We start from the raw sequence: 27275 nt of genomic DNA on the forward strand, positions 1-27275 counted from the left end.
TCCGGAAATTTTGGTCTTAAGACAGATCTTAGTCGTAAGATAGTTTTGTGAAACTGGCCCCTGCATGATATTACAGTTTCTGTTTTTATATTTATATACAGTCTATTTTTATACTCCTATACGTGTATTTCAGTTTTATAATGTATGATACAGGTAGTTGAGACTTGGAACTAGTTTAAATGTTGTAATTTATTAACTTGGTTGATATATTTTTCCAAACAGAACACCGATTCTTAAAAAAGTTTCAATGAATTTACTCTAAATTTTGTACAATCTAATTAGAATTAGATCCTATTATCCGCTCATCTACCTAGTGAACCGATAGTGGACGAGCGGATCATAGGATCTAATTTTAATTAGATTGAATTTTGTATAGAAATTCAGTATTTTCGCTAATAATTCAAAAATTTGATCTCCACCCCCCCCCCCCTTTTTAGTTGCATTTTAAATTGTAAAACCAGACCTTGAAAATTATGTAAATTTTTTTAAATTGACATTATTCCTAATATGTCCTTTTAAACTCTCAATTTTAATATCATGAAGTTTTTCGAATATCAAGTGCAAAAAGGTCATTATTTATTTTCGTTACTAGTACTTTTTTTTCATCTGTAGTGTTAGAAGACATGATTATGTATTTATTTTATGTAATGATTAATTTGTGTTGCTTATGTTGTGTTGACACCAACAGAAAAATTAAGTTTAAAAAAGTTACCTCCTTAGCTTTTCAGTACAACTGCACAGGATGCTACAACTAAGTATTTACTGGTTCAATATTGATCCCATTGGTGCAAATATATTACACATCTATTGTTGAACCCTATACTAACTAGTTGAAAATTGTTGTGTCAATTCAAATTTTGGAAGGGTTTGGCAGGGACTATATTTTGTGGCGGAAGGATTCATTAATCAAAAAGTTATGATTCTGCTAGTCTGGTTCCGGCCTACCGTACTGTGCGGAGCATTATGGGTAGGCCGGAACCAGGCTATAATTCTGCATGATATTACAGTTTCTGTTTCATCCAATGTATCGTCTATTTCTATAATCTTATACATGTATTTCAGTTTTATGATTTATGATACAGGTAGTTGAGACTTGGAACTAGTTCAAATGTTGTAATTTAATATGTATACGGTGTGACCGTTGGACCGAGCGAAGCATGTGATGTCCATTGGAGTGTCCCAAGTGGTAATCATAATTCCGTTAAGTATGGTAGGTTATGAATCATTTAAATATATATATTTTTAATGAAATTTTCCTTGCGCTAAAAACCCAGTAACATCTCAATATTAAAGGGGTTTATATGGGGACAACAGTTTTACAGGATCCGCCTATTCATTGAACGCGGGAAATAAAACACAAGGCGACGTAAACTGTGTATTGTGACGTCACATTTAGCCCCAACCTTTTTTCTCTTTTTCAAAGCAAACAATTATACCGAGCGAAGCTCGGACGGGCCGAAGGCCCGTCCGCGAAGCAAGGCTCTAAAGGTAACACGTATGTAAAAGAAAAAAGTCAAAATCAGCAAAAGAAAAAGAGATAATCTCTATATACGTTCAATGAAATTTTCGTGATCCATATGGGCGCCGCCATTTATTTTTTCATTACCTGCTTCAACAGTTATTCGTGTTTTATTTTGAATGCCAATAATAGAAAACTCTGACGTGCAATTCGTAATTTAAACACTCAGTTTGTTCAAAGTGAATAGTATAATTATCATTGTAACAGGTTTTAGCAAATAAATACATATAAAACCGTAATACGACTAAATACATGAACGAGTTCATGAGTTTCTTTGAATAAGAATATACGATAAAATTACGGTTACTTTTTTACAATTTTGAATTCATTGGTTAATTTTATTTAGTTTTAACGGCCTTTTTCATTGCATACGCATTGTATTATTGTTGTTTATAATTGTTTGCTTTGAAAACGAGAAAAAAGTCGAGGCTAAATGTGACGTCACGATGTACTGTTTACGTCGCCTTGCGTTTTATTTCCCGCGTTCAATGAATAGGCGGATCCCGTAAAACTGTTGTCCCCATATAAACCCCTTTAATACTGAGATGTTACTGGGTGTTTAGCGCAAGGAAAATTTCAATCAAAATATATATTTTTAAATGAATCATAATCTACCGTACTTAACGGAATTATGATTACCACTTGCGACTCTCCAATCATGAGAATTACATTCTTCGCTCGGTCCAACGGTCACACCGTATACATATTAAACAACAATAAAACATTCCGTATGCAATGAAAAAGGCCGTTATAAAACTAAACAAAATTAACCAATCAATTCAAAATGGTAAAAATGTAACCGTAATTTTATCGTATATTCTTATTTAAAGAAACTCATGAACTCGTTCATCTACTTAGTCGTATTACGGTTTTATATGTAATTATTTGCTAAAACCTATTACAATGATAATTATACTATTCACTTTGAACAAACTCAGTGTTTAAATTATGAATTGCACGTCAGAGTCTTCTATTATTGGCATTCAAAATAAAACACGAATAACTGTTGAAGCAGGTAATGAAAAAATAAATGGCGGCGCCCATATGGATCACGAAAATTTCAGTGAACGTATATAGAGATTGTCTCTTTTTCTTTTGCTGATTTTGACTTTTTTCTTTTACATACGTGTTACCTTTAGAGCCTTGCTTCGCGGACGGGCCTTCGGCCCGTCCGAGCTTCGCTCGGTATTAACTTGGTTGATATATTTTTTCAAACAGGACACCGATTCTTAAAAAAGTTTTAATTAATTCACTCAAAATTTTGTATAAAAATTCAGCGTTTTCGCCAATAATTTAAAAAATTGATCTCCAACCCCCACTTTTTAAACTTGCATTTTAAATTGTAAGACCAGACCTTGAAAATTGTGTAAAATTTTAGAAATTGGCATTACTCCTAATACGTCCTTTTAAACTATAAATTTTGATAATATGTTTTACGGCGTGACCGTGTTTGAGGACGAAGCAAACAAATTTTGGCATTGGTATCTATATCCAAAACAGAACAAAGACAACCCGAAGTTAGCACGAGGACGGAACTGTATCAAAGCATCCTAATTTTGGAAATTTGATCCGCCTACATATTGAACGCGGGAAATATAACGCAATTGATGTAAACAGTACATTGTGACGTCATATTCAGCGTCGTTATTTAGGAAATTTACAAACATAGCGTTTGAACCACAACAACAAACATGGCGTTAATCGTGGAGTGATTATACATGATTAAGAAAATAAGATTTACATGCTTTTACGAATTTTATGTAACATCTCAGAACGACGTGAACTAGGGTAGACGAGATTCAAAATGGAGAAATACATGTCCACGCGATAATATTCGAATCGACGCCATTAGTACCAAACTTTTCAAGTTCCATAGGTATGGTTTAATTTTTCATTATTTCCCTATATTTTCCTTTTAAACATGTATATACATACACGTGTTACCTATAGGGAGAGCTCCGCTCTCACGGCCCTTCGGGCTGTGAGAGGGCTTCGCCCTCTATCATGAAGTTTATCGTATATCAAGTGCAAAAAGGTTATTATTTATTTCCATTTCTAGTATGAATTACTTTTTTTATCTGTAGTGTTATAGAAGACATCATTATGTATCTATTTTATGTAATGATTGATTGTGTTACTTATGTTGTGTTGACACCAACAGACAAATCAAATTTAATCGAATAAATTTTAAGTGCAAAAAGGTCATGTTTAGAACACTATAGTTCAATAACAAGCGTTGCGACCCCAGGTTTTCTTTTAATTTCCTAATTCTCCCTCAATTTAGAAATCAAAAATACACTTCCCAAAAAATTGACATTACTCAAAATCTGAGGTGCGAACCTCTTTAATTGAGTAAATTTTAAGTGCAAAAAGGTCATGTTTAGAACACTGTAGCTCAAAAACAAGCGTTGCGACCCCCCAGTTCCTTCAATGAAGAAATCAAAAATACACTTCTAAAAAAAAATGCCATTACTCCAAATCTCAGACCACGTGCGAACCTCTTTTTAAAAGTACAGTTGTAGTAGGGTTGGTTGTGTTAAAGATATTCCGGTTTGATGATAGATGTGAACATTTATATACTAATTATCGTAATGCTTTACGTACATTTAATAGGATTAGAAAATATGAACAATAGGGAAAATTTAATTCGATTAAGGGAAGATTACAAAAGTGCATGTAAAACAAGGCGGCAATACATGAGATGCGAAGGAAATATCAAAAACGCAGTATCACCGAGTATGAGATCGATTTTCTCATAAACTACACCATATTTCTGCAAACATCATATTGCATAGAGTGTGGTAGATATATTTTGATCATTCAAATCTGTCACCGAATTTCAGAAATTCGTACTTACCTCAAACATTTCGCTCGCGTTTCACGGGTAGGTCTACAGAGTTGAAATTGATGATTTAAACCTATCTTTCTCGGTCATTTCATCTCTCTGCCTACTTGATTTGTTTGATAGAGAGAGTATGTGTATCCCGATACCATGATTATTGATATCGCCCTTTTACTTGCATTTCACATGTATTTTGCATAAAATCTTACCAATTTGAGTCCAATTCTAATTACTACGAGACTTTACTGAACAATAACATTTTTACAAATTACAATAATTGATATAATGCGCGCATTAAATCAATTGATGAGAGCAATAATTGAATTGATGCGCGCATTAATTCATTTGATGAGAGGAGAATAGAGCGTGTTCAAATGCAGGTTGAATACGGGCCAGAGAAAGTTGTAAAGTTCAATGTACCCGATAAACCCTGAACATATGAACAGTTAAAGTGTGATATACAGTCAAGGATAAATAGCCTAAAAGGCAATTGCAAAGACTATGGCGTCCAGTATTTCGACGACGATGAGAATTGGGTCATCGCAATCAGTGACACGTGCGTCATGGAGGCATTCCGATGCGCCGTTCCTATTACGGGGTCTTTCATGCGACGGATCAATATGAAAATATTCAACGGATGTTCTCCCTGACCTATATCATCGTATTTACAAGATGGAAAAGTAGTGGCGGGCAAAAGTTTACCACCAATAGCATTATTTAATAACGAACAGCCGCAGATCACGATGATGCAATCGACAACTACCGATGTCAACAAAACCAGTTTACAGCTTCTTATCGATGAAATGGAAGACGATATCCGCGTGGAAGCTGTTGAACTGGAAAGCGCCAGGGATCATTTATCTAATATGGAAAAAAGTTTGCGAATCCTAATTTTAAAATTAAATTGATAAAACCAAAGTACAGTGTAGCAAATGTCATTTCCGAATGGGCCACCTCTCTGCGGGGATATAGAAAAATCATGACCAGGAAAAGAAACAGGTTCTTGATGCACAAAGCGCCGGAAAAGTCTTGACAAGAGATTTGGATAAGCTGAAACAGGGACTAGCGCTGAAGAAACTAACTTATTACTGTATTAGAAAACCTGCGACACGTTTGGAAGGTTTTGTCATCTTTAGTCAACACAAACATCGACAAATATTATCCGGTGGGAACTTTCGGTTTGCGAGCATTGGCAATGGGCGCGGTTCATCCAGATATGGCCGCCATCGAGAAATATTTTCGAGGGGTGGTACCTAAAGATTTTGATGATACCTCCAAAACATTTCAACACATGATATTTACATTCACTGAAGCTTTTCTCTTACATTTCTTTTGAAATTGACATTGCTTTCATCATGTAATAAATACATGTTTGTTGCAAACTAGTTCGATCCGGTTTTCTAGTACCACCTGTCTGCAAAATCATCACCAAATAAGAAGTGTCGTCAAAGGGTGCATTGGCTGTTCCATTCAATGTAACAAATGGGCCAACCATATGATATTTTAGATTTTAATTCTAGTTAAATTTTTAAATAATACGTAAAAATATAAATAAGATAATAAGCCATGCCCCCCAACGCCACAAAAAAGGTTGAAGCACAAAAGTCTCATAACTCCTGTGAAATTTGTCGAATCAAAATGATCAACTACATATGGTGACTAACAATCCTACATAATTCGAACAAAATCCGTTGAGCGGTTTCAGAAGAGTTGCGTCCACAATGTGTTTCTATAGTGTAGAATGTACAAATTCAAGAAAGTCCCATAACTCCTGTAAAATTTTCGAATAAAAATGGCGGCGCAAAATATGATCAAATACACCGTCTAACAATCCTACTAAAGTTGAACGAAATCCGTTGAGCGGTTTCGGGGGAGTTGCGTCCACAAAGTCTAATGGGACGGACGGACGAAACCGGTATTCCTATGTCCCCTTACGCGTTGCGGTGGGGGACAACAACAAAATGTCCTTCTTTGTTGTTTCATCGGACGATGAAGGTAGCAATCATTGCAGAAAAAATGCTTAACCCGCTTGTAACACGGGTTATGAATATTTCTGCAATTATAGTTACCTTCATCATCCGATGAAACAACAAAGAAATCATTTTATTTTAAATAAGTCCGGATCATGTTAAAGAACAGGGAAATCCGGTGAAACGTCTATTGGAGGAACGAGTGCAGTTTCCCAACTTCCAAGAGCCTGCCTGCATCCCCATTCGATACCCTTGTTTACAGCCTTACCCGTCGTATGCCCCGATTCAAGTTCCATTTCAAATGCGAAGAAGTCACAATTTCCCCTGCTATCACGATAAATACATGTACTTGTAATATTACGTCAGCCTATTGATTTCGACACTGCTGTTACCGCCGAAAAAAAATAAAAATTCTAAGTTGGAAAACAGGATGAAACTTTTTATTTCGACATGTACCCAAATAGGTCTAAAAGTTGAAACAAAAACCTTTGATCTGTTTTTGTAAAGAATGTATCAAAATGAATACTAATATAATGTTTCGAATTTATGTATGTTTAAAAGAAATCATGATCTATTGGCAAATTGTGCCTAAATTGACATTTAATAATAAATACCCTAGCAAGTTATCAATTGCGATATACACTTTAGTTTTGAAGAATGGTTGCAGCAGTTTTTCAAGATTAAATAAAGAGATATATACTTTACAATGCGGCTGACAATACAACCCACTTACGATCATTTTCAATACTTTACAATATTAAGTAGATCTAGTTTGTAACAAATACAAAATTCACAATTTTCTGACACCCCCCCCCCCCTTTATTCGACGTCATTGAAATTACCGTTATGCTCTATGAGATGTTGACGTATTGAAAAAATCAGACTTTGAACCACGTTAAACCAGAAAATCAAGCATGGTTTATTGTTTAACGTCTCTCTCGAGAATTTTTCACTCATATGGAAACGTCACCAAGACCGGTGAAGGGCTTCAAATTAGGCCTATGCACGGCGCTTTCGGCCATTGAGGTTCTTTAGCGTGTCACACCTACATGACAATCAAGGAAAGGAAAAGACCATGTAAATGCAGACGCGTTATCCAGACTTGTGTATGACGATGATTGCCCATTCTACAAAAGAGATTTCAGTATTAGTGACTTGGCTCGCGGAAGTTGCAATTATTGTCATCGCGCCCATAGGAACTGGGGTGAATTTTTGGATGATGTGGATAATGTTCCTCTTACTCAAGTAAACAAAGTTTCGGTGCAAAAAATGATTCGGCGTGGTAAGAAGATCAAAGTTCGTCGTGGATACAGTCATTCCTGTGACGACTTCAAATCAGCTCAACGTGACGATAAAAATATAGTAAACACCGAGTGGCTTGTGAACGGAGAGAAACCGGATAACGACTTGTTTCTTATGTCAAGAGCAGTCAAGGCGTATCGATCGGGTCAACAAATAATGAACTTCTATGGAAGCAAGAAGAAGGAAACAATTTTCTTGTACTCCCCAGTACCATGATAGCGGAAGTCATGAAATTATGTCATGATGTTCCTGCTGCTGGTCACAAGGGAGTAAGTACAACTTTGAACAGAGTTAAGGAGCGGTTCTATTGGTATTCCATGTCAACAGATGTTCAAAACTACGTTGCCTCATGCGCAGTCTGTAACAGAAGCAAAAAACCTACAAGACATGCACGTTGTGGCATGACTAAATTTCATGCACGGGTACCAATGGAAAGAGTGCACATGGATTTTCTTGGGTCGTTACCACTCACTAAAACAAAAACGCGTATATCTTGATGATGGTCGACCAATTCACCAAGTGGGTTGAGTGTATTCCTTTACCGTCCCAGTCAGCTGAGGTAACAGCCCGCGCTGCAATCGATCAGTTTTTCCGCAAAATTCGGTTATCCATTGCAAATATTCACGGATCAAGGGACAAATTTTACCAGCCAATTATTTACCAACATATGCGAGTTATAAAAATTCATAAAACAAAAACAACTTCTTACAGTCCATCAGTCAATGGCCAAGTAGAACGTTTTAACAGGACTCTAATGGATGCAGTGAGATGTTTTGTTTAAAAAACACCAGGAGATTGGGATGCGTGCATTCCACAAATATCTGGTGCTCTTAGATCCTGTGTTAATCGTAGCACTGGTTCCACGCCAAATATGCTGATGTTAGACAGGGAAGTCAATCAGCCAATAGATTTGGTTTTTCCACTTCGCTTAGAAAAACATCACAACCATGAGGACCAGTATTTGGCTGATCTAATTAACAGCATCTCTACTACACATGAAACGGCCAGAAGTACCTTTAAAACGATGCAGAGTATCCTGAAGCGCGACTATGATCTCAAAGTCAAAGAACTGGAACATTCCTACAAAGCAGGAGATGTGGTTTACGTTTTAGATACAGCGACAGTTAAGGGTAAGCGCCGCAAGTTGAGTCCTACGTGGAAAGGACTGGAAATTGTCATCGATAAGATGTCAGCTTATCTTTAAAAAGTTCAATTACGATGAAAGGAGATCATTAATCATGATCGAATTAAACTATGCAAAGACCGGTAGATGCCCGATTGGATTAAAAACATTTGAGTAAGGTTCCATCAGACATCAAAGAATCAAATAAATATTGTGTCTGCCATGGTCCGGATTCGGGTTCTTTCGTGATTCAATACGATGAATGCCGCGATTGGTTTCGCGGCACTTGCGTGGATTTGACAAGAGTACGTGGGAAAAGTTTAAAACTTGCGTTTTATTTGTGCCCCGGTTGTGACGTATAGCGAGTTTGTGTATTGATTGTGCATTCATTGTTTTTGCTATTCTTATATTGGTATTTTCGATTTCGTAATGGCATATAGGAGCTGATCTAAATAGCGGTAGTTATATGCATTGTATTTGCATTGTCGAGGAAGTTTCCGTATACTCATGTTATTATGCATCGTTTATGTTTTGAATTGAAATATTTTTGAACGGCTGATAAAAAAGGGAGACATAACGTTCAGACCAGGGTCATGTCATGGTACATTTTCATTGAAAATTATGTAAGAATGAAAGCTTGAATTTAATATGATATGAGATATGAATTTTTTTCACAATGTAGTACTACTGTTTAATATTTTTCATTTAATTAATTATTATGCCATTCCAAAGGAAGTACCACAAAACATCAAAATATTCTTCTTTGCGTCAAGAGAGAGGGGAACATTATTATTTTGGATTATGTGAAAAGATGCACGTCTTCCGGGAACCTAGTAGATCCAAAACGTTTACGGTAGTCTTTGACTTGGCCCTGTTGAGAGATGGAACTTCTCGCATAGATATTTGTGAAGCTATTCTTGGCCAGTATCATCTCACTCGAACTATTAATGACATCTACGGCACTGGATTGAGACGACCAGGAAAGATGCTGGAACTCTGCTTTGTAACGACAGCTGGGTTGACGAGAACCTTCCTTCACTTGTACATAATCCTTGACCACGAAGGATTGCTCAAACTGCAGTTGCTGGTTTCGCGTCATCATCGGGTATGTGTGTGGATATTCGTCTACAGTATAATCCAGATCTGGAAATTGTTCGCGAGAATGCAGTTGATTCCCAATCCCTACCTATCACAAAGGGGCCTGTGGCGAAGGGGGTTTTTATAGCGGGGGAAGAGTGTGGAGAGCAGTACGTGATTCCACGTCTCAGAAACGAAAGTGCACGCGACAGGTTGAATAATTGATGGATTCTGTAGTTTATGCCAAAGGCCACTCCCGATCTCCAAGTCACAGTGAGACATCGCGTTAATTTTCAGTGGTGCCCTTTTCCAGACTGTAACATAAAGAACCGGAAGATCAAACGGCATGTGCAACAGCCTCACCTTCCTAGGATATTCAGTGACGTTCGTTCCCTTAGTGAGAACGAGCTGTGTAGGTTGCAGATATCGGCGCTGGAATCTCTAGTGAAGTGTGTACTGGGACATATATCCAGTTTGACTTCGACGGTCAATTTTGTAAACGAGACACAACAGTTTCAACCAGAAACAAATCTTCATCCAGATACAGTTAGGTGCATTAGAAGACTATGTAACTACCAGAACTGGGAGGAACCTCCTGATGGTTTCACAGTTGCTCCAGTCAACTCACCGGTTGTATTGATCCACGGAGATGTTTAGTGGTTCTGACGTCAGCTTTGCAACCCGCGCAGCGTGAAGAATTTCGCGTGCGTGGATCTGTTACAGGTGATTCAGTTCCTGATGTGGCGAATGTAAGAATACATATGCCCGCCTTAGAGTCATCAACAGAGGAGAAATTCCAATGTGTGGATGTTTGATATGGGTCTGATGTGGATTCTACTATCATAAGCTCTTTGCAAGAATACAAATCTGACGCCTACGAAACATGCTCGATGTATGAAGCCTTTGATAGTCATTTCCATCTGGACCGTACCTGTACTAAAATTTGGAGGAACCGTATGGAAAGTATGTGGAGGATGTAGTTAATTATACAGGAATGGGAACCGGTCTGCCTAACCTTGACTCAATGTTACTGGAGGCGTTATTGTTTATAGCGAACCTTCTACACATCAGATACTTTTCATACGAGTCCTTGGGGAATTGCTATTGGAATGAATCCCAAACATTTTGAGGAGTTGACCCCCCAAATGCAAGGTGAAGATAACGAACAGTGATCAATCTCATAACTCCTACAAGCAATACAAAATAGATAGTTGGGCAAACACGGACCCCTGGACACACCAGAGGTGGGATCAGGTGCCTAGGAGGAGTAAGCATCCCCTGTTGACCGGTCACACCCGCCGTGAGCCCCATATCCTGATCAGGTAAACGGAGTTATCCGCAGTCAAAATCAGTGTGCCAAGAACGGCTTAACAATCGGTATGAAACACGTCAGACAGCATTTGACCCAATGCGAGGTCGTATTGACGAACTAGATCGTTATAACGACCATAGAATTTGCGAAATGCTGACTTCAATCGAGACTGTTGAAATCCCTGTACCATCAACTTGTTTGTCAGTAGCTTACCTCGATTTAAAAACTGACTATACCCAGAACAAGCTCTTGCATATCGAATCAGTTGAGATATATAAACACCATATGCAGGTGATAATGGAATATTGCTACATAAATGTGGGAAGTTGACGATGGAGAAGCTGAAATCATCCCGTTTGTCATACAGTTGAGTTGTCAGTTTGCCGTTAATGTCTACTTTCAATAAAATATCGAAGTATGAAGCAGAAGTGGACGACTCTGTGGTGTCCTTTATTTCGAGCTCACAGGGATATATCAAATCGACATATGAATGAAAGCTATCATTGTTAATAGACAAAACGTCATCGATATATCTAAAAGTCGAATTGAAGGTCACAGCGAGAGATTTTTTCTTCTCGCGTAGAAGTTTTTGAATAAAATCTTGCTCCACATTAAGGGTCTGTTGTGTTCTACTTATGTTGTGGCACTAGGGGAGATTGGTCTTGATCGCACTATCCCCATTAAATTATAGAGACGTTCGTCAGATGTTCACTCTCGTTCGGAAGGATAAAATTCTGATGATTCATCTACGGGAAACTCCCTCAGACCGGATTGGAATGGATTTTCACGCTCGATGTATGCAAATACTTCTGAAGACGTGTGATCCAGAACAACCCATTCATCTTAATTGCTTTATGGGACCAAGAACTTGCGAAAGAGTGGATGGACTGTTTCTCCAACGTGCACTTTCTCCTCGACTGACTCGCCATATATGAAGCCAGGTGGAGGAAATATTAACACCCCATGCGTTCATAGGAGACATCGCCACTCCGTTTGCATCTAATCTTGGAATAACACTGCAGTACCTGTTCAAGGAAACTGTAAAGAATGGTCTTCGCCTTTATAAGATCAACCCTTTGACCGAACTCTAATAGTTCCTGCAAAAGTGATGGCCTGGGATTTAGTTACCAGTCACACTCGTGTTGTAGAATATCCCATGTCATTTAACTTGATCATTTATATTACATCTTCCTGCAGAATTTTAAGGTCTTGTTTTAAGTTACCGATCGAATTCATGTTGTAGAAGAACATCCCCCTAGCATTTGGTTACTGTCATACATAAACTTGTATTGAGTTATATTTTCCTCTTAAATAGGTGATTTCATCGTTTGATTGTTTATATTTTTGAGGTTTTATTGGCACATTGATGTACATGAAATGCACTCTTAAATACGTCATACTTTTTCATATAAAACATGGAGGATTGTAGTGAAACGTATGTTCTCTGTATGTTAACTTAATGTATATGACCTCTGACCTTGGTCTGGTGCCTCACTGAACTCTAAACTGGCGCGCACAGCCCTTCCACCTACCCTGTGAGCAGTCCGTGATTTACCTCAAGCCAGTGAAGATGTGCAATTATCTATTATGATGTTAAAGTTGTATGCCCTTTGATGAAGTCCTGCTGAATTAAGGTAGGGCATTGTTTATATGCCTTGTGTTTTTATATCATGTAATATCTAGGTTACATGATAATATACAGAGTGCACAGTGCTTTGGGTTCAGGACCCCCCCCCCCTTCCGAATAAGCTACACGAGTTGGTTTAATTATTTTTTGGTTGAAAATATTTCTAATACATGTCAACAACGTCGTGCATACCCCTAAAGTCCAAAATAATTCAAAATAAGCCCCTTTAGAAAAATATCCTCACTGGTTAATATCCAGTGCACGGGCACTGGAAGTTAATGTAAATATATAGTATGTGCATGTATTTTTATACATGCACATACTATATATTTACATTAACTTCCAGTGCCCGTGATCCAGTGAGGGTATTTTTCTAAAAGGGCTTATTTTGAACTTTAGGGGTATGCACGACGATGTTGACATGTATTAGAAATATTTTCAACCAAAAAATAATTAAATCAACTCATGTAGCTTATTCGGAAAGGGGGGGGGGTCCTGAACCCAAGCACCTGTCACAGTGCTGCAATAAGCACGGAGTAAGTATTTTGATGCATCCCTGATTTTATAACCTTAAATAATGTTCATTTAGTAAGCATATTATCTGTCAGCTGTATTGTAGGTGATTTTAATGTAAAATTTCATGATTCTTACTTTGGTTATCAAGGACGCTGTGTATAACATGTTTCTAAATGGTGTTTAATGTAATTTCATACCCTTTGCTGTTATTTTGGGCAATTTGTCTTATTATTGAGACTGTTTTAGGAAACACATTTATATGATATAACTGCATTGTTGTATTTTAAATGTACAATTTATTATTGTATTATTTGTTACAGTCTTGTACCCTCTCCGGGGGTTTTGGATCGCAATAAATAATTGCACAGTACAAGATCCTAAGAGAACCAACTTCACGGATTCCCTGGAATTCTCATGATGGCATCCGGCGGTGTTTCTGAGAAAACAGAGCTGCGACAACAACGCTTGCTCACAGACAAAGGACTTGAGGTTTATGAAGGTCATGTTAAGAAATATAAACTTTCATTACATGAAATACAACAAACATTGGACTCTATCATTGCCTCGGCAGTATCTTATCCCCCTGTTGCAGTGATAAATGAACTTAAGCAACAATCTGAACATTATTTAAATGTTTACACTAAATTTTGTGACTGTGTTGTCAGTGTACGATCAGATCAAAGTGACACCAAGAAAAATAATGCACATTCCATGAAAGAAGTTTTGATGTCTTTTATTCATGACAAAATAAAAGAACTGGAGTGGAAATCAACACATGATCCACTTAAAACAGAGCACATGAAGAGTGAAAGTCTGGATAAAATAGTTCCTGTTTTTATTGAACCTAACATGAACAAACAGTCATCCCCCATTAGGAAGGAAAATTCTCATTCAAAGGCACAATCTATTAAGTCACACTTAAGTGCCAAATCGAAACATTTGTCATCAACACACTCACATGTCAGCTCCCTGTATGTGAAACAAAAGGCCAAATTAGAGGAAGCTCGTGTTCGATTAAAATTTGCTGAAAAGGAAGCTGATATTCTTAGAGAACAAGCAAATCTGAATGCCAAACTAAAGATTCTTGAAAGTGAAAGGCAGTTAGAAGAATGTGCGCAAGGTCTTAGTGCAATGGATGAATTTCTCGATGTGGCAGATTCAAATTCAAGTGTGAGTGACCCTGAATTATCAAATACTGTTAAAACGCGAACTAGACAGTATGTACATGATGTCCAGTTACAGGATCATGAACATTTATCTCAAGCAAACATTTCACAAATTCGAGTACCAGTTCTCGCGGATCACCCTGTTAATGAATACAAGACTCGGAATGATTGTGCTCTAGATATGAATGCCAACAGAGTTCTGCAGAAAAATGATACTCCTCTCAACCCTGAAGCTACACCATTTGTGAAGAGGGAGGAAAATATCTGCATCGAGTTTTCGAAATATATTGTGAAAAAAGATATGCTGCTGAAAAGAATCCATGATTTTGATGATAGACCTGAATCATTTGGTTCCTGGAAAAAAACATTCCGAGATGTAGTGAGTGAACTCAACCTTAGTGCAGCAGAGGAAGTAGATCTGCTTATTCGTTACTTAGGACCAGAGTCAAAGAAGTCAGCAATAACTATTCGCTCTGCAAATTACAGTGACCCAAATTGTGCTAAAGACAGAATTTGGCAGAGATTGTCAGATCGTTATGCGCGACTTGAGATGGTCGAATCTTCCGTCAAACAGAAACTGTTATCTTTTCCGAAAATTACAAACGAAGACTTCAAGCGTCTGTATGAACTTGTTGATATTGTGGTAGAGATTGACTCACTGAAGAATGAGGATCAATTCAAAAACTTATTTGCATCATATGACTCATCAGCAGGAGTTAATTTGATCGTAGCTAAGCTTCCATATCAGTTGCAAGAGAGGTAGACTACAGAGGCTAGTAGATACAAGGAGGAAAATGATACAGCATACCCACCATTTCACGTGTTTGTGAATTTTCTGGAAAAGATGGCTAGACGAAAAAATGATCCTTCATTTGCATTTGAGGACTCATACAAATCGAAACAAGTGAAAAGTGAATATGGTACACGCCCCATCTCTGTAAGTGTGAAAAAAGTAGACATACCTACAGAATAGGAAGTCAAAGGACCACTATGCCCCTTGCATAAAACATCTCATAGCCTGAATAAGTGCTTCCAATTTCGTCAAAAACCAATACAGGAGCGGAAGGAATTTCTCTCCAGTAAAGGACTGTGCTTCAAGTGTTGCGGCCACAAGCCTCATTTAGCAAAACCCTGTCGTTCAACTGTGAAATGTGGTATATGTAAGTCTACTCATCCGACAGCCTTACATGAGGACAGGGTTCAGTTTATGGAACAAACGAATAACTGTTTGTCATCACTGGAACATGAAGTGACCACAAGGTATACAACCTTATCAGGATCAAGCAGATCATGTGCAAAAACATTACTTGCTCGAGTTTACCAAGATGGACAGCGAGACCGTGCTCTTGAATTATATGTGATAATCGATGAACAAAGTAATCGTTCATTAGCGAGATCATCACTCTTTGATCATTTTGGAATATCAGGACCTGAATTACCATATTCTCTTTCATATTGCTCTGGATTGTCAACAGAGTATGGCCGTAGGTGCTCTAACCTTATCATTGAGTCATTCGATTCATCATGTAAGATGAAACTATCCACGCTTATTGAGTGTGATCAGATACCGGATCAAAGAGATGAAATCCCCTCGCCATCAACAGCAAAAGTACATTCACATCTAAATGACTTAGCGGACGCTATACCACCTATAAGAGATGAATCAGATACTCTTGCTTTTAGGACGAGACTTGCTGCCTGCACACCACATTCTTGAACAGAGACTAGGGCCTATTCATGCACCATTTGCACAAAGACTTCGGCTAGGCTGGGTCATAATTGGCGATGTGTGTCTAGGTACAAGCCACAAACCAGATGAAATATCTGTTATGAAAACTTTCACATTGAAGGATGGACGAACGACACTGTTTCAACCCTGCATGAGTAACATGCATGTTGCAAATGATCACATCTTTGAGAAAAGAAAGGATGATGATACTCCAGGTCTTTCATATGAAGACAAGCAATTTTTAGAAATTATGGACAAGAAAATGTACAAAGGTCAGGACGGATGTTGGACAGCTCCATTGCCTTTCCGGCAAAAACCGTCAATATCTTCCTAACAATAAGCCACAAGCAATGAAAAGAGCTCGCATGTTGGATGCAAATTTGCGTCGAAACCCTGAAAAAATGAAACACGCTGTAGGCTTTATGAAGAAAATTCTTGATTGAGAACATGCTGAAGAAGCACCGGAATTGCATGCCAGTACTGAATGTTGGTATTTACCACTTTTCGCTGTGTATCATCCCAAAAAACCTGGGAATATTCGCTGCGTATTTGACTCATCTGCAAAATATGGAGGCGTCAGTCTTAATGATGTTCTTTTAACAGGGCCAGATTTAATGAACTCACTCCTAGGAATTCTTCTGCGATTTAGACAAGGCCCTGTGGCGATAACAGCTGATATAGAGCAAATGTTCTATCGCTTCTCTGTTTCCGATGACCATCGTAACTACCTTAGGTTCATGTGGTACAAGGACAATGAACCAAGTCAGGAGATGATAGAGTACCGTATGACAAGACATGTGTTCGGCAACAGTCCTTCGCCTGCAGTGGCAACATTTGGACTCCGTAAATGTGTATCTACAGCAGATGAAGATGTGAAAAGCTTTGTTCTCAACAACTTTTACGTTGACGATGCTTTAATGTCTGTAGACACCTGTGAAGAAGCCATTAGTATACTCTCTCGTACTCAGACTATCTTGAAGGAGGAAGGAAACATTCGGTTGCACAAAGTATCATCAAATTCTCTTAGTGTGATCAAGTCCTTCCCTACGGAAGACCTTGCCAAGGAGGTCATCGACTTTAATCTAGACTTAAGTGAGGCATCCTTACATAGCAGCTTAGGAGTAAGTTGGGACGTATTCAAAGACTATTTCACTTTTCGAGTATATTGCAATGACAGACCATTCACAAAAAGGGGTCTATTAGCTACTATCAACAGTTTATACGACCCTATTGGGTTTGTGTCACCAGTGACTATCGGAGGGAAGTTCATTCTCCAAGATGTTATGTCTACAGTAACCGACTGGGATGAACCACTTTCTCAGGAGTTCTCTACACGTTGGAGGGACTGGAAGGAATCGCTAATAAACCTTGAATCAGTCGTCATACCTAGATGTTACGCTAATCTTGCGTCCAATCAGGTCACCCGCAGAGAACTACATGTATTCTCCGATGCATCTTCTAGGGCTATAGGTGCAGTAGCTTACCTCAGGATTTTTGACGTTAATGGAGACCATCACATAAGTTTTGTACATGGCAAGTCCAGAGTAGCGCCCACACATGGTCATACCATTCCGCGCTTAGAATTATGTGCGGCAGTACTTGCATGCAATATCAAGAATACTGTTACTCAGCATTTGTCATTTGACCTTGACTCCACGACTATGTACACAGACAGTAAAATTGTGTTGGGATATATAAATAACGAACGTCGTCGTTTTTATGTCTACGTCAGTAATCGTGTGGATATGATCCGTCAGTCAACATCTCCAAACCAATGGACTTATATATCATCAGAAGAAAATCCAGCCGATATTGCCACACGATCTATTGCTGCAATCGACATTACCCAATGTGCTTGGATCCAAGGACCTACGTTTTTACATGACATCAGTTCAGCTGTGACATCTGCCATAGACTATCAGTTGATTGAGCCAAGTTCTGATATCGAAGTCAGACCCTTGATAAACGCTTCTAAAACCACTTGTGCTTCACAAAACACTCTAGGTGTTCACCGCTTTGAAAGATTTTCCGATCCCTATGCACTTCTTCGTGCAATTGCTCATTTGAAACGATTGGTTAAGTATTTCTCAAATTCACTTGAACAATCCAAACCATTTGGATCAACACTTAAAAGCCATGAACTGTTAGAAGCAGAGATATTTGTGTTGAAAGAAGTTCAATGGTCATGTTTTTCTAAGGAAATTAGTGCTCTCAAGGAGGGGAGGAATATCCCAAAGTCAAGTGCTATTCTTCCACTTACCCCAATTCTAGATGACAATGGTATATTGCGCGTGGGAGGACATTTAAAACGTTATAAAGCAGCAGATGCATTAGACTTTCATCCAGTCATAATTCCAAGAAAGCACCACATTGGAGAGCTTATCATTCGTCATTGTCACGAAGGTGTTCAATACCAAGGACGTCACCTCACGGAAGGTAAAATTCGAACATCGGGATACTGGATCATAGGAATGAAACGACAAGTTACTTCCCATATATATCGATGCATTTTATGCAGAAAACTCAGAGGAAGATTTGGTGAACAAGTTATGCCAGATTTACCAGAGGAGAGAATTACGCCTTCACCACCATTCACTTTCGTGGGTGTGGACACTTTTGGCCCATGGACTGTTGTTGTCAGACGTTCTAGGGGTGGTCAGCTCAATCCGAAGAGATGGGGGAATAATATTCACCTGCCTTGTGTGCCGTGCTATACACATTGAAGTGGTAGAAGAACTTAGTAGCTCTTCATTTATAAACGCAGCTAGAAGGTTTATAGCAATTAGAGGCCCAGTTCGACAATTTCGATCAGATCGAGGGACCAACTTTGTTGGAGCTGCTCAAGAAATGGGAATAGATTCTATTTTTGTAGAGGACCCTTCTGTGAGAACATTTTTAAACCAAAACCGTGTGACATGGGTTTTTAACCCTCCCCATGCTTCACATTTTGGAGGAGGATGGGAAAGAATGATCGGGACGACCAGAAGAATTTTGGATGCAATGTTATTGCGCACCAACTCCAAAGGAATCACTCATGAGATACTTACTACGTTCATGGCAGAAGTATGTTCCATCATTAATTCAAGGCCCATAATTCCTGTTTCGTCAGATTCTGAGGATTCCGCCGTACTGACACCCAACATTCTGCTCACACAGAAGATAGATTCTCTTCCTAATGACCTACCTGAACTTGAACTGAAGATGCGTATCGCGCCCAATGGAAACATGTTGTTTATCTTGCACAGGAGTTCTGGAAAAAGTGGCGTGAGCAATATCTTTCTGGACTTCAAGTCAAACGCAAATGGACATCTGTTGAAAGCGACCTTCAAGAAGGGGATGTAGTTCTTATGCGAGGTGACCAAGCACACAGAAATAGTTGGCCCATAGCTATCGTCGAGCAAATTTACCCCAGTGAGGACAATCGTGTACGGAAAGTCCAAATTCGTATTGGAAAGGACAGGAAAACATATATTCGTCCAATTCATCAACTTGTGCTGTTACTTTCTCAGTGACTCAATAAAGTCATTTTGAACAGTTGATGTTTGTAAAAATTTGAAAGTATGTATTTGAATTGTCAGACTTATATGATAATTTTTTTTTTGTAAATTCATTTCTCTTTTTAAATGTGGGACACAATTTTTGTCATTTTAATTGTTTCTTAATTCTCTGTATGGGGTATTCTTCTCTTGGTAAACTTTTAAATAATAGTGATTTTTGGTAAAAATCAGGAGGGGAGTGTAGTGTTACACAATTCCGGATTTTTATGTTTGACCATTTTGGTTTTGTACTTAAGAAATTTACTCACCGGATATACACCAAAAAAGCACATGGGACAAATTTGTTTTTATTTAGAAATAGGTGTTTGGCTCTGCACGGAGTAAGTATTTTGATGCATTCCTGATTTTATAACCTTAAATAATGTTCATTTAGTAAGCATATTATCTGTCAGCTGTATTGTAGGTGATTTTAATGTAAAATTTCATGATTCTTACTTTGGTTATCAAGGACGCTGTGTATAACATGTTTCTAAATGGTGTTTAATGTAATTTCATACCCTTTGCTGTTATTTTGGGCAATTTGTCTTATTATTGAGACTGCTTTAGGAAACACATTTATATGATATAACTGCTTTGTTGTATTTTAAATGTACAATTTATTATTGTATTATTTGTTACAGTCTTGTACCCTCTCCGGGGGTTTTGGATCGCAATAAATAATTGCACATATGCCATTCCAGAACTTTTTATTTTACTTTTAAAATCGTTGGTGTCTGTGGCACACACTACCCAATCTGGCAATCCGTTCCACTCATTCACTACCCTCAAGTCAAACGAGTACTTTCTGATATTTAAAGCTGACATGAATTAATAAATATAGTATAATTCTATATGTCCGCCATATTTCTTTGCTAATCCGCCATATTAGTTGGATATTCTATTGTTATATGTATCAGGGTTCGCATGGTATATAAGGGGACGAGTTTTGCTACGCTTCACTTCACATCAGTGTCTTTGATTTACCTGTGCGGGTAGCTTCGACAGGTAACACGTACATCTCCGAACCTAATTTATAGGACATCAAGAAGAAATGAAATCACGTTTTGAAACACCATGCAGTGCTCAAAATTACAATAAACATATCGTACAGTAGTAACTTTGGATAAATAAATATAGAATGCCTTTTCTTTACGTGAATGTGCGTACATTTGCAACTATACAAAAACGCGGAGAAATATTTCATCTATTACCTAGATCTATTGATGAAATGGAATAAGCAAAAGGTATAAAATCTATACCATTCACTCTTACTTCAAGCAAAATACAAATACATAAATGCTACTGTACGTATAAAGAAGACATGGTCATGTATGCTTATCATGAAAAAGCATCGAATGCGGACGACTATTTACCTGGGTCTACTCGTAATATCTGTAAAGGACCGAAGATGTACGTGTACACTTGTCGAAAATACTCAGGTAGTAGTAAAACTCCCTTTATTAGCATAATCCATGAAACATAACGATACACTCCATTTGTATTCCAACTGTAAACAACATTGTCCATTGTTCAGACTGCGACACACTTAGCCCGTGCCGATCAGCTTTCTTCAATCAGGGGAAGTATCAGAGTAGAATATTTACCCTGTATTGTGCATGAATCCTTATACCGAATGATTTACTTGTCAGAGTATTGCAGATTTATAAATCAGGAAATCATTTAGGTACATAAATTGTTTGTGCATAGATAATTTGCATATACAACACTGCACGAGTGTATGGGATGAGAGAGAGAGAGAGGGGGGGGGGGGGATTCAAACGATGATCTTGTAATAATCGCGCTCTTATTAAGACAAATGATATCGTTAATTCAATGTAAGAGAACAGTAACTCAATATTGCTCTCATTAATTGATAATACAGATTTATTTGATTCATTTAAAGCACGCAATAATTAAAAATTAAACATATCTTTAAATAATGTTATTTTCAATTACTTCATTTTATGCTAATTCGGCGCTCAATAGATCTTATATATCTATGCCATTTTGCTTTATTACATTCTGCGTTGAACTTGACGCAAATTGTAGTAATGCAAAATGTAATAATTGAGTTTATCATATACGTAGTTATCAAGCACATAGAATTATTTTTTTATTCAAACATATTTTATTGAGAAACTCAACAGAATTGGGCAACAGGCATAGCTTATGTAGGCCCTCTCCCAAATACAAAGGTCATGTACAAAGGTACATAGAATCAAGAGGAGGGGACAAGAGTGTCTGTCCCCCCACCTTTGATAACAATATCCATTTTTTGTTATTTTTTTCCCTTTTTTTATGTTTTCTGCCACACTCAACAATTTTTCAGTTATCTGATGGCGCCCTGTTTTTGTTGGTGGAAGAGAGAACCAGATACAATGTACCTGGGAAGAGACCACCGACCTTCCAAAAGTAAACTGGGAAACTTTCTCACTTACCGGCGCGAGCGGGTTTCGAACCCGCGCCGACAGAAGTGAGACGCCGTTATTTTGTAATGCAAGTAAAAAATATATTGGGTGACAAACACCCCCCCCCCTTCAAACTTTACCCCAGCTTGAAAGTTCTGATATAATAGTAGAAGACACACACCACCACCAATTAAGAAAATGAAGATATTACGAGGCACTCATAGTAGAGGACTCTAACCACCCCATTCCACCCCCAACGATGGAAGAAAATGAAGTGTAGGGGGAAATTATTGAGGCAGTCAAAGTAAAAGACTCTTTAACCCTTCACCCCAACATTAGGACTTTGAACATCGGATAAAACATCTTGGTTTGTTTAGGGTTTTCGTTCATCTTTTTAAATTATTATTTGAATGGCAAGAAATTTTGAAGAATCGAATTTTCCATTTTTTTTTTTTTATTCCTGTTGCACCCCAATCTGATTAAAATAAGATCTTTGATCCGCTCCGTTATTGTTATGTCGCTACGTAGCGACATAACAATAACGGAGCGGATCAAAGATCTTATTTTAATCAGATTGGTTGCACCCCCCCCCCTCCCAATGAAAAATGACGATACATGTCTGGTTATTACATGTACATTTTGCTTTTCAACACATGTATGCATACTAATTGTATGGTGTAGAATTGCACCCTTTACCAAGTTTTCCCTTTATTTACAAAGTGTAAGGAATGGTAAACCAAAATCACAAAACAAAATGCATAAAGGCCAAGATATTTTTAAGCGTAGGAACTTCATTCACGAATACATAAATACATGTATTCAGAAAAATCGTATACAGGAAGTTGGGGTGGGCAGGGAGGCTGGTCTGCTCTCCCCACTTTTTTGGCAATTTACTTTTTTCCTTTATTCTAACATACTAAGTCAGTATTTTTTACATGCAGTTTAAACTGATTTTTTTTTTTTTAATTTGTAATGAATTCAATTATAAACATCAACTCCTGTAAGTTTTTAATATATTGTCAATAACAAATTTTTAAATAGCTGGAATTTTTTAATGCTTGTAAGCTTACCATTATATCAGTGATCAATTTTCTTTCCTTCTGTGAAATGATATATTGTACATCGAAGTAGGACAGTCTCTCTCTCTCTCTCCTGTTCAATCAATGAATATGGACATACAGAGACCGTAAATAATTATGTGGTTCCCAAAGAAACAATAAAATTATATTTTCGTTTATACATCTCCTTTTATATGTGTCTGTGTAATCAACTGTTTATTATGGATTACAAATGTAATACCCGCATATTTAAACAGATGTATATTTTCGATCATTATTCCCTTATTTTTATATCCAAATTTGTATATGATCATCGATAAATTTTGAATTGAGCACGCAATATATCCAACCAGATGCTCAGTGTATATGATTAGATTCCCGATTTCTATAAACTGCAAAACCGAGACCAGACAAGCATTCAATACAGGAATTTTTTTCGACTCTGACATCTCCCCTGATTGCAGACACCCTATTTGGCACGGGTGAAGTGTGTCGCAGTCTGTATAATGGAATGACAACGTGTTGTAAAGTTCTAACGAGATACAAATGGAGTTTATCATTTTGTTTCGTGGATTTATCAGAATAAAGAGAATCTAATATTTTCGGTAAGTGCACATCTCCGATACCTGTTGAATAGACGTCCGTATTTGATACGTTTTTTTTTTTTGTGTGGCGAATATGCCATGTGCATTACATATTATGCATATGGCATGGACCTGTATTTTGCAAGAATTGATATAAATAATATATTTTATGCTCTTTGCTTATTCCATTCTATCAGTATGTAATTGGCAAATGATTTCTCCGCATTTATTTCATAAGAAACTGCAAATACTTGCATGCACTTGCAAGTATCAGAGTATGCAAGAAAAGCTTCTTTCTTTTTTTGCATTTTTTTCTAAATTATCTAAACTTTCGGAATGTTGCATTGGTATACAATAAATATTTTGTAATTTTGAGCAAAGCATAATGTTTTAAAATGTGGTTTTATTTGTTTCGCATTCCCTATATATTACTATCGGAGATGTGCACTGGTCGAGTCCACCTAGAAAAATCACTCAGGTGTGACAATCACATTTGGGGTATATACGGGTAGAGTAAATTAGGCTACCTGAGAGAAATATGGCGGATAAGATGAGAAAGGTGTACGTATTTATTAATTCATGTCAGCTTTAAGCAACATTGTCTCTTTGCCAGCTTCTTGCTATGTCCTCATGTTTTGTAAGCCTCGACTAGAGACTAGTTTTTGGTCTACTCGGTCCCTCCTGTTAGTATCTTGTATGTCTGGATCATATCTCCTCTTTGACTTCTATAGTGCAGGGATGGCAGTCTTGATTTTCTGAGCCTTTCCTCGTATGGTAGATCTTTTAACTCTGTGCATAACATTGTTGCTCGTATTTGAACTCTCTCGATCTGATCTATGTCGCCTGTGTACTGCTAGATCCGTGGAGCATTATCATACACAAGTATTGGTCTCACCATAGTTGTGAAAAGTTTCCTCTTCACCACCATGTCCCTGCAAAATGAACGATTAGCCCCAGGATACAGTTTGCTTTTCCAACGACAGAGTTCACATGCTGGTGAAAGGTAAGTTTGTTGTCAATCTGAACACCTAAGTCTTTTTCCATTTCAGTTGTTTACAATTCTCTGTTTTGTCCATTGCTGTCCCGCATGTGGTAACTGTACTGAGGGTTATTATGACCGAGATGCATTACACCGCGCTTGCTGGTATTGAATTTCAAAAGCCAATCTTTCGACCAGTCTGCGAGTCTCTCCATATCTAATTGCAAACTTTCTTTGTCTGCGACTGGTTGCTCTGCCATATACCATAGTGTCATCAGCAAAGATACGAGTTACATTTCTCACAACATCAGGCAAATCGTTTATGAAGATGACAAACAATACTGGACCCAGCGCGCTTCCCTGTGGTATTCCACTTGTCACGTTCGATCAACTCGACATATTGCCACTGATCGATACCCTTTGTGTTCAACCTTGCAGAAAATCTGTTATCCATGCAAGTATTTTACCATCAATCCCAAATCTCTTGATCTTATGCGAGAGTCTTTTGTGTGGCACGATGTCAAACGCCTTCTAGAAATCTAAGTAAATGTACACTGTATCAAGTGGGTCTCCTCTGTCGAGGGCCTCTGTCCAATCATCCACACAGACCAACAGCTGAGTCATACAAGATCAGCCAGGAACAAAACCATGCTGTTCATTACAAAACAGACCATTACTTGGCATGTGTTTCATCACTGCCTCTCCTACCAATGATTCCATCACTTTGTACAGTACTGACGTTAGACTGACGGGCCTATAGTTGCCGGGTATACTCCTGTCTCCTTTTTTAAATATTGGCGTAACCTGACCTTGCTTCCACTGAGCTGGTAGACGTCCAGTGTCCAGGAACTTCCTGTATATTATCCGTAGCGGTGTTGTGATGCATTAAGCCACTTCTTTTACTACTCTCAGGTGATGCCCATCCGGTCCACATGGCTTGCCGATTTTGAGGTTCTAAAATTTCTTTAGAATAGATTCTTCTGTGATGTCTGTATCCAGTAGGCTGCTCTCCTTTGATCTGTCTTCCATATCCAGTATATTGTCAGTGTCCTCCTTGGTGAATATTTTTACAGAAAAACTTATTGTCTCTGCCTTTGGTTCGTCATCACTGTGAACTCTACCATCATTGTCTTTCAAATCGCTATCTCCGCTCTTAACTGTCAATTTGAACTTGGTGTATTTTCAAAACGCTTTTGGGTTGACCTTCACCTCATTAGTAAAATAATAGTGATTATAAAATAATCAACAGTAAAACATCTGGTGTTTTTTGCCAGGTATAAAAAATTATACAAATCTTCAAACTGTCTATAAAACATTGCCTCATTTTCTCCAAAATTGCAATGTAAATTAACTAGCCAGTAGGCTGAAGCTAGCATTCACTAACAAGCAGACGATAAGCCTGTAGAAGCTAGCAGCCAATGAGAAAAACAATCAAAGTACTGGGAGTACTCACACAGACTATTCAAAATTAGCAAATAATCGATCGAAATTAATAATTTTTAAATCAATTGATAAACACATTATTAATTGTGATTGTTAATAACTTATTGAACATTTCAGTTTGTCTGAAAATAAAAAGTAGCTTAGTAGTGGTTGAGAAGAGTTGAACATATAAAAAATTAACGACAGAAAGAAGATGGACAAATTTTAATCAAAGCATGCGAGCTCTGGTGAACTAAAATGATTTAATATAGACGTAAGACAGTTCTTCTTTAATCACAGGATACATTAAAACATCAGAACAGAAAGTCAAATGCTTTGCACTGTTGATCTATCAATCCTTCTCGGCTATTGCTACAAGGTGCTGGTCAGTTTCTTCCTCTGTCAATTTTCTGAAAGATTCAGGAGTACTTTTTAATCATTTATACCTGCAAGTCTTAAAAGACAAATAAACAGCCATGCCATGGTTTGACTATTTCCCATTATCTAATGCAAACAAAAATTAGTGTGTGAATTTACACTAAACTATACCACAAGTTCAATTCCAATCTGCAAGTACTTACACTTTACAGTTACAAATACTCTACAGTTATAAATTATATTGTCATTAAACACAACAGTTCTCTAAAGCAATTGTTAGAGTATGATTGATTGATTGTATATTGTTTAACGTCCTGCTTGAGAATATTTCACTCATGTGGAGACGTCACCATTGCTGGTGAAGGGCTGCAAAATTTAGGCCTATGCTCAGCGCTTATGGCCTTAGAGCAAGGAGGGATTTTTATCGTGCCACACCTGCTGTGACACGGGACCTCGGTTTTTGTGGTCTCATCCTAAGGGCCGCCCCATTCAGTCGCCTCTTACGACAAGCAAGGGGTACTGAGGACCTATTCTAACCTGGATCCCCACGGGATCATGTTAGGGTATGAAATTAGAAAGTTAAAATATGAATTACATACTTGTATAAGGAATGTTTTAAAGACATACAATGTGTACATGTATATGCCCCCTTTCCTATAATGTCTATAATGAAAGTAAAAAATAAAGGTAATTTATAGTTGGGCAAATGACTTCAGTTTTTGACAAC

The 27275-nt window shown here is 37.7% G+C and overlaps 2 protein-coding genes across 2 annotated transcripts in view; one reads left to right on the forward strand and one right to left on the reverse strand.

Annotated features, from left to right (window-relative positions):
* Positions 1-16112: 16112 nt before the first annotated feature.
* LOC130055048 (uncharacterized) lies at positions 16113-19525 on the forward strand. Its single transcript, XM_056166220.1, has 3 exons — positions 16113-16455; positions 16787-18619; positions 18702-19525. The coding sequence occupies exons 1-3, from the start codon at positions 16113-16115 to the stop codon at positions 19523-19525; spliced, it is 3000 nt and encodes a 999-aa protein (XP_056022195.1).
* A 6855-nt stretch (positions 19526-26380) lies between these two features.
* LOC125650907 (proteasome subunit alpha type-6) overlaps positions 26381-27275 on the reverse strand; it is a 31482-nt gene continuing 30587 nt past the window's right edge. Inside the window, exon 7 of the mRNA XM_048879486.2 lies at positions 26381-26580. Coding sequence (XP_048735443.1) covers positions 26523-26580 — 58 coding nt within the window. The 3' untranslated portion in view covers positions 26381-26522. The remainder of the gene's footprint in view (positions 26581-27275) is intronic.

Source organism: Ostrea edulis, chromosome 5, assembly GCF_947568905.1.
Source record: "Ostrea edulis chromosome 5, xbOstEdul1.1, whole genome shotgun sequence".
NCBI lineage: Eukaryota > Metazoa > Mollusca > Bivalvia > Ostreida > Ostreidae > Ostrea > Ostrea edulis.

Bases quoted from the DNA above. Each gene is read 5' to 3' on its own strand.
- LOC130055048 (XM_056166220.1), top strand. From the start codon at position 16,113: ATGAATCAGATACTCTTGCTTTTAGGACGAGACTTGCTGCCTGCACAC. The intron at 16,456-16,786 runs GTCAGGACGGAT...TTCTTTTAACAG, and splicing joins GGACAAGAAAATGTACAAAG to GGCCAGATTTAATGAACTCA. The intron at 18,620-18,701 runs GTAAAATTCGAA...CATTTTATGCAG, and splicing joins AGGACGTCACCTCACGGAAG to AAAACTCAGAGGAAGATTTG.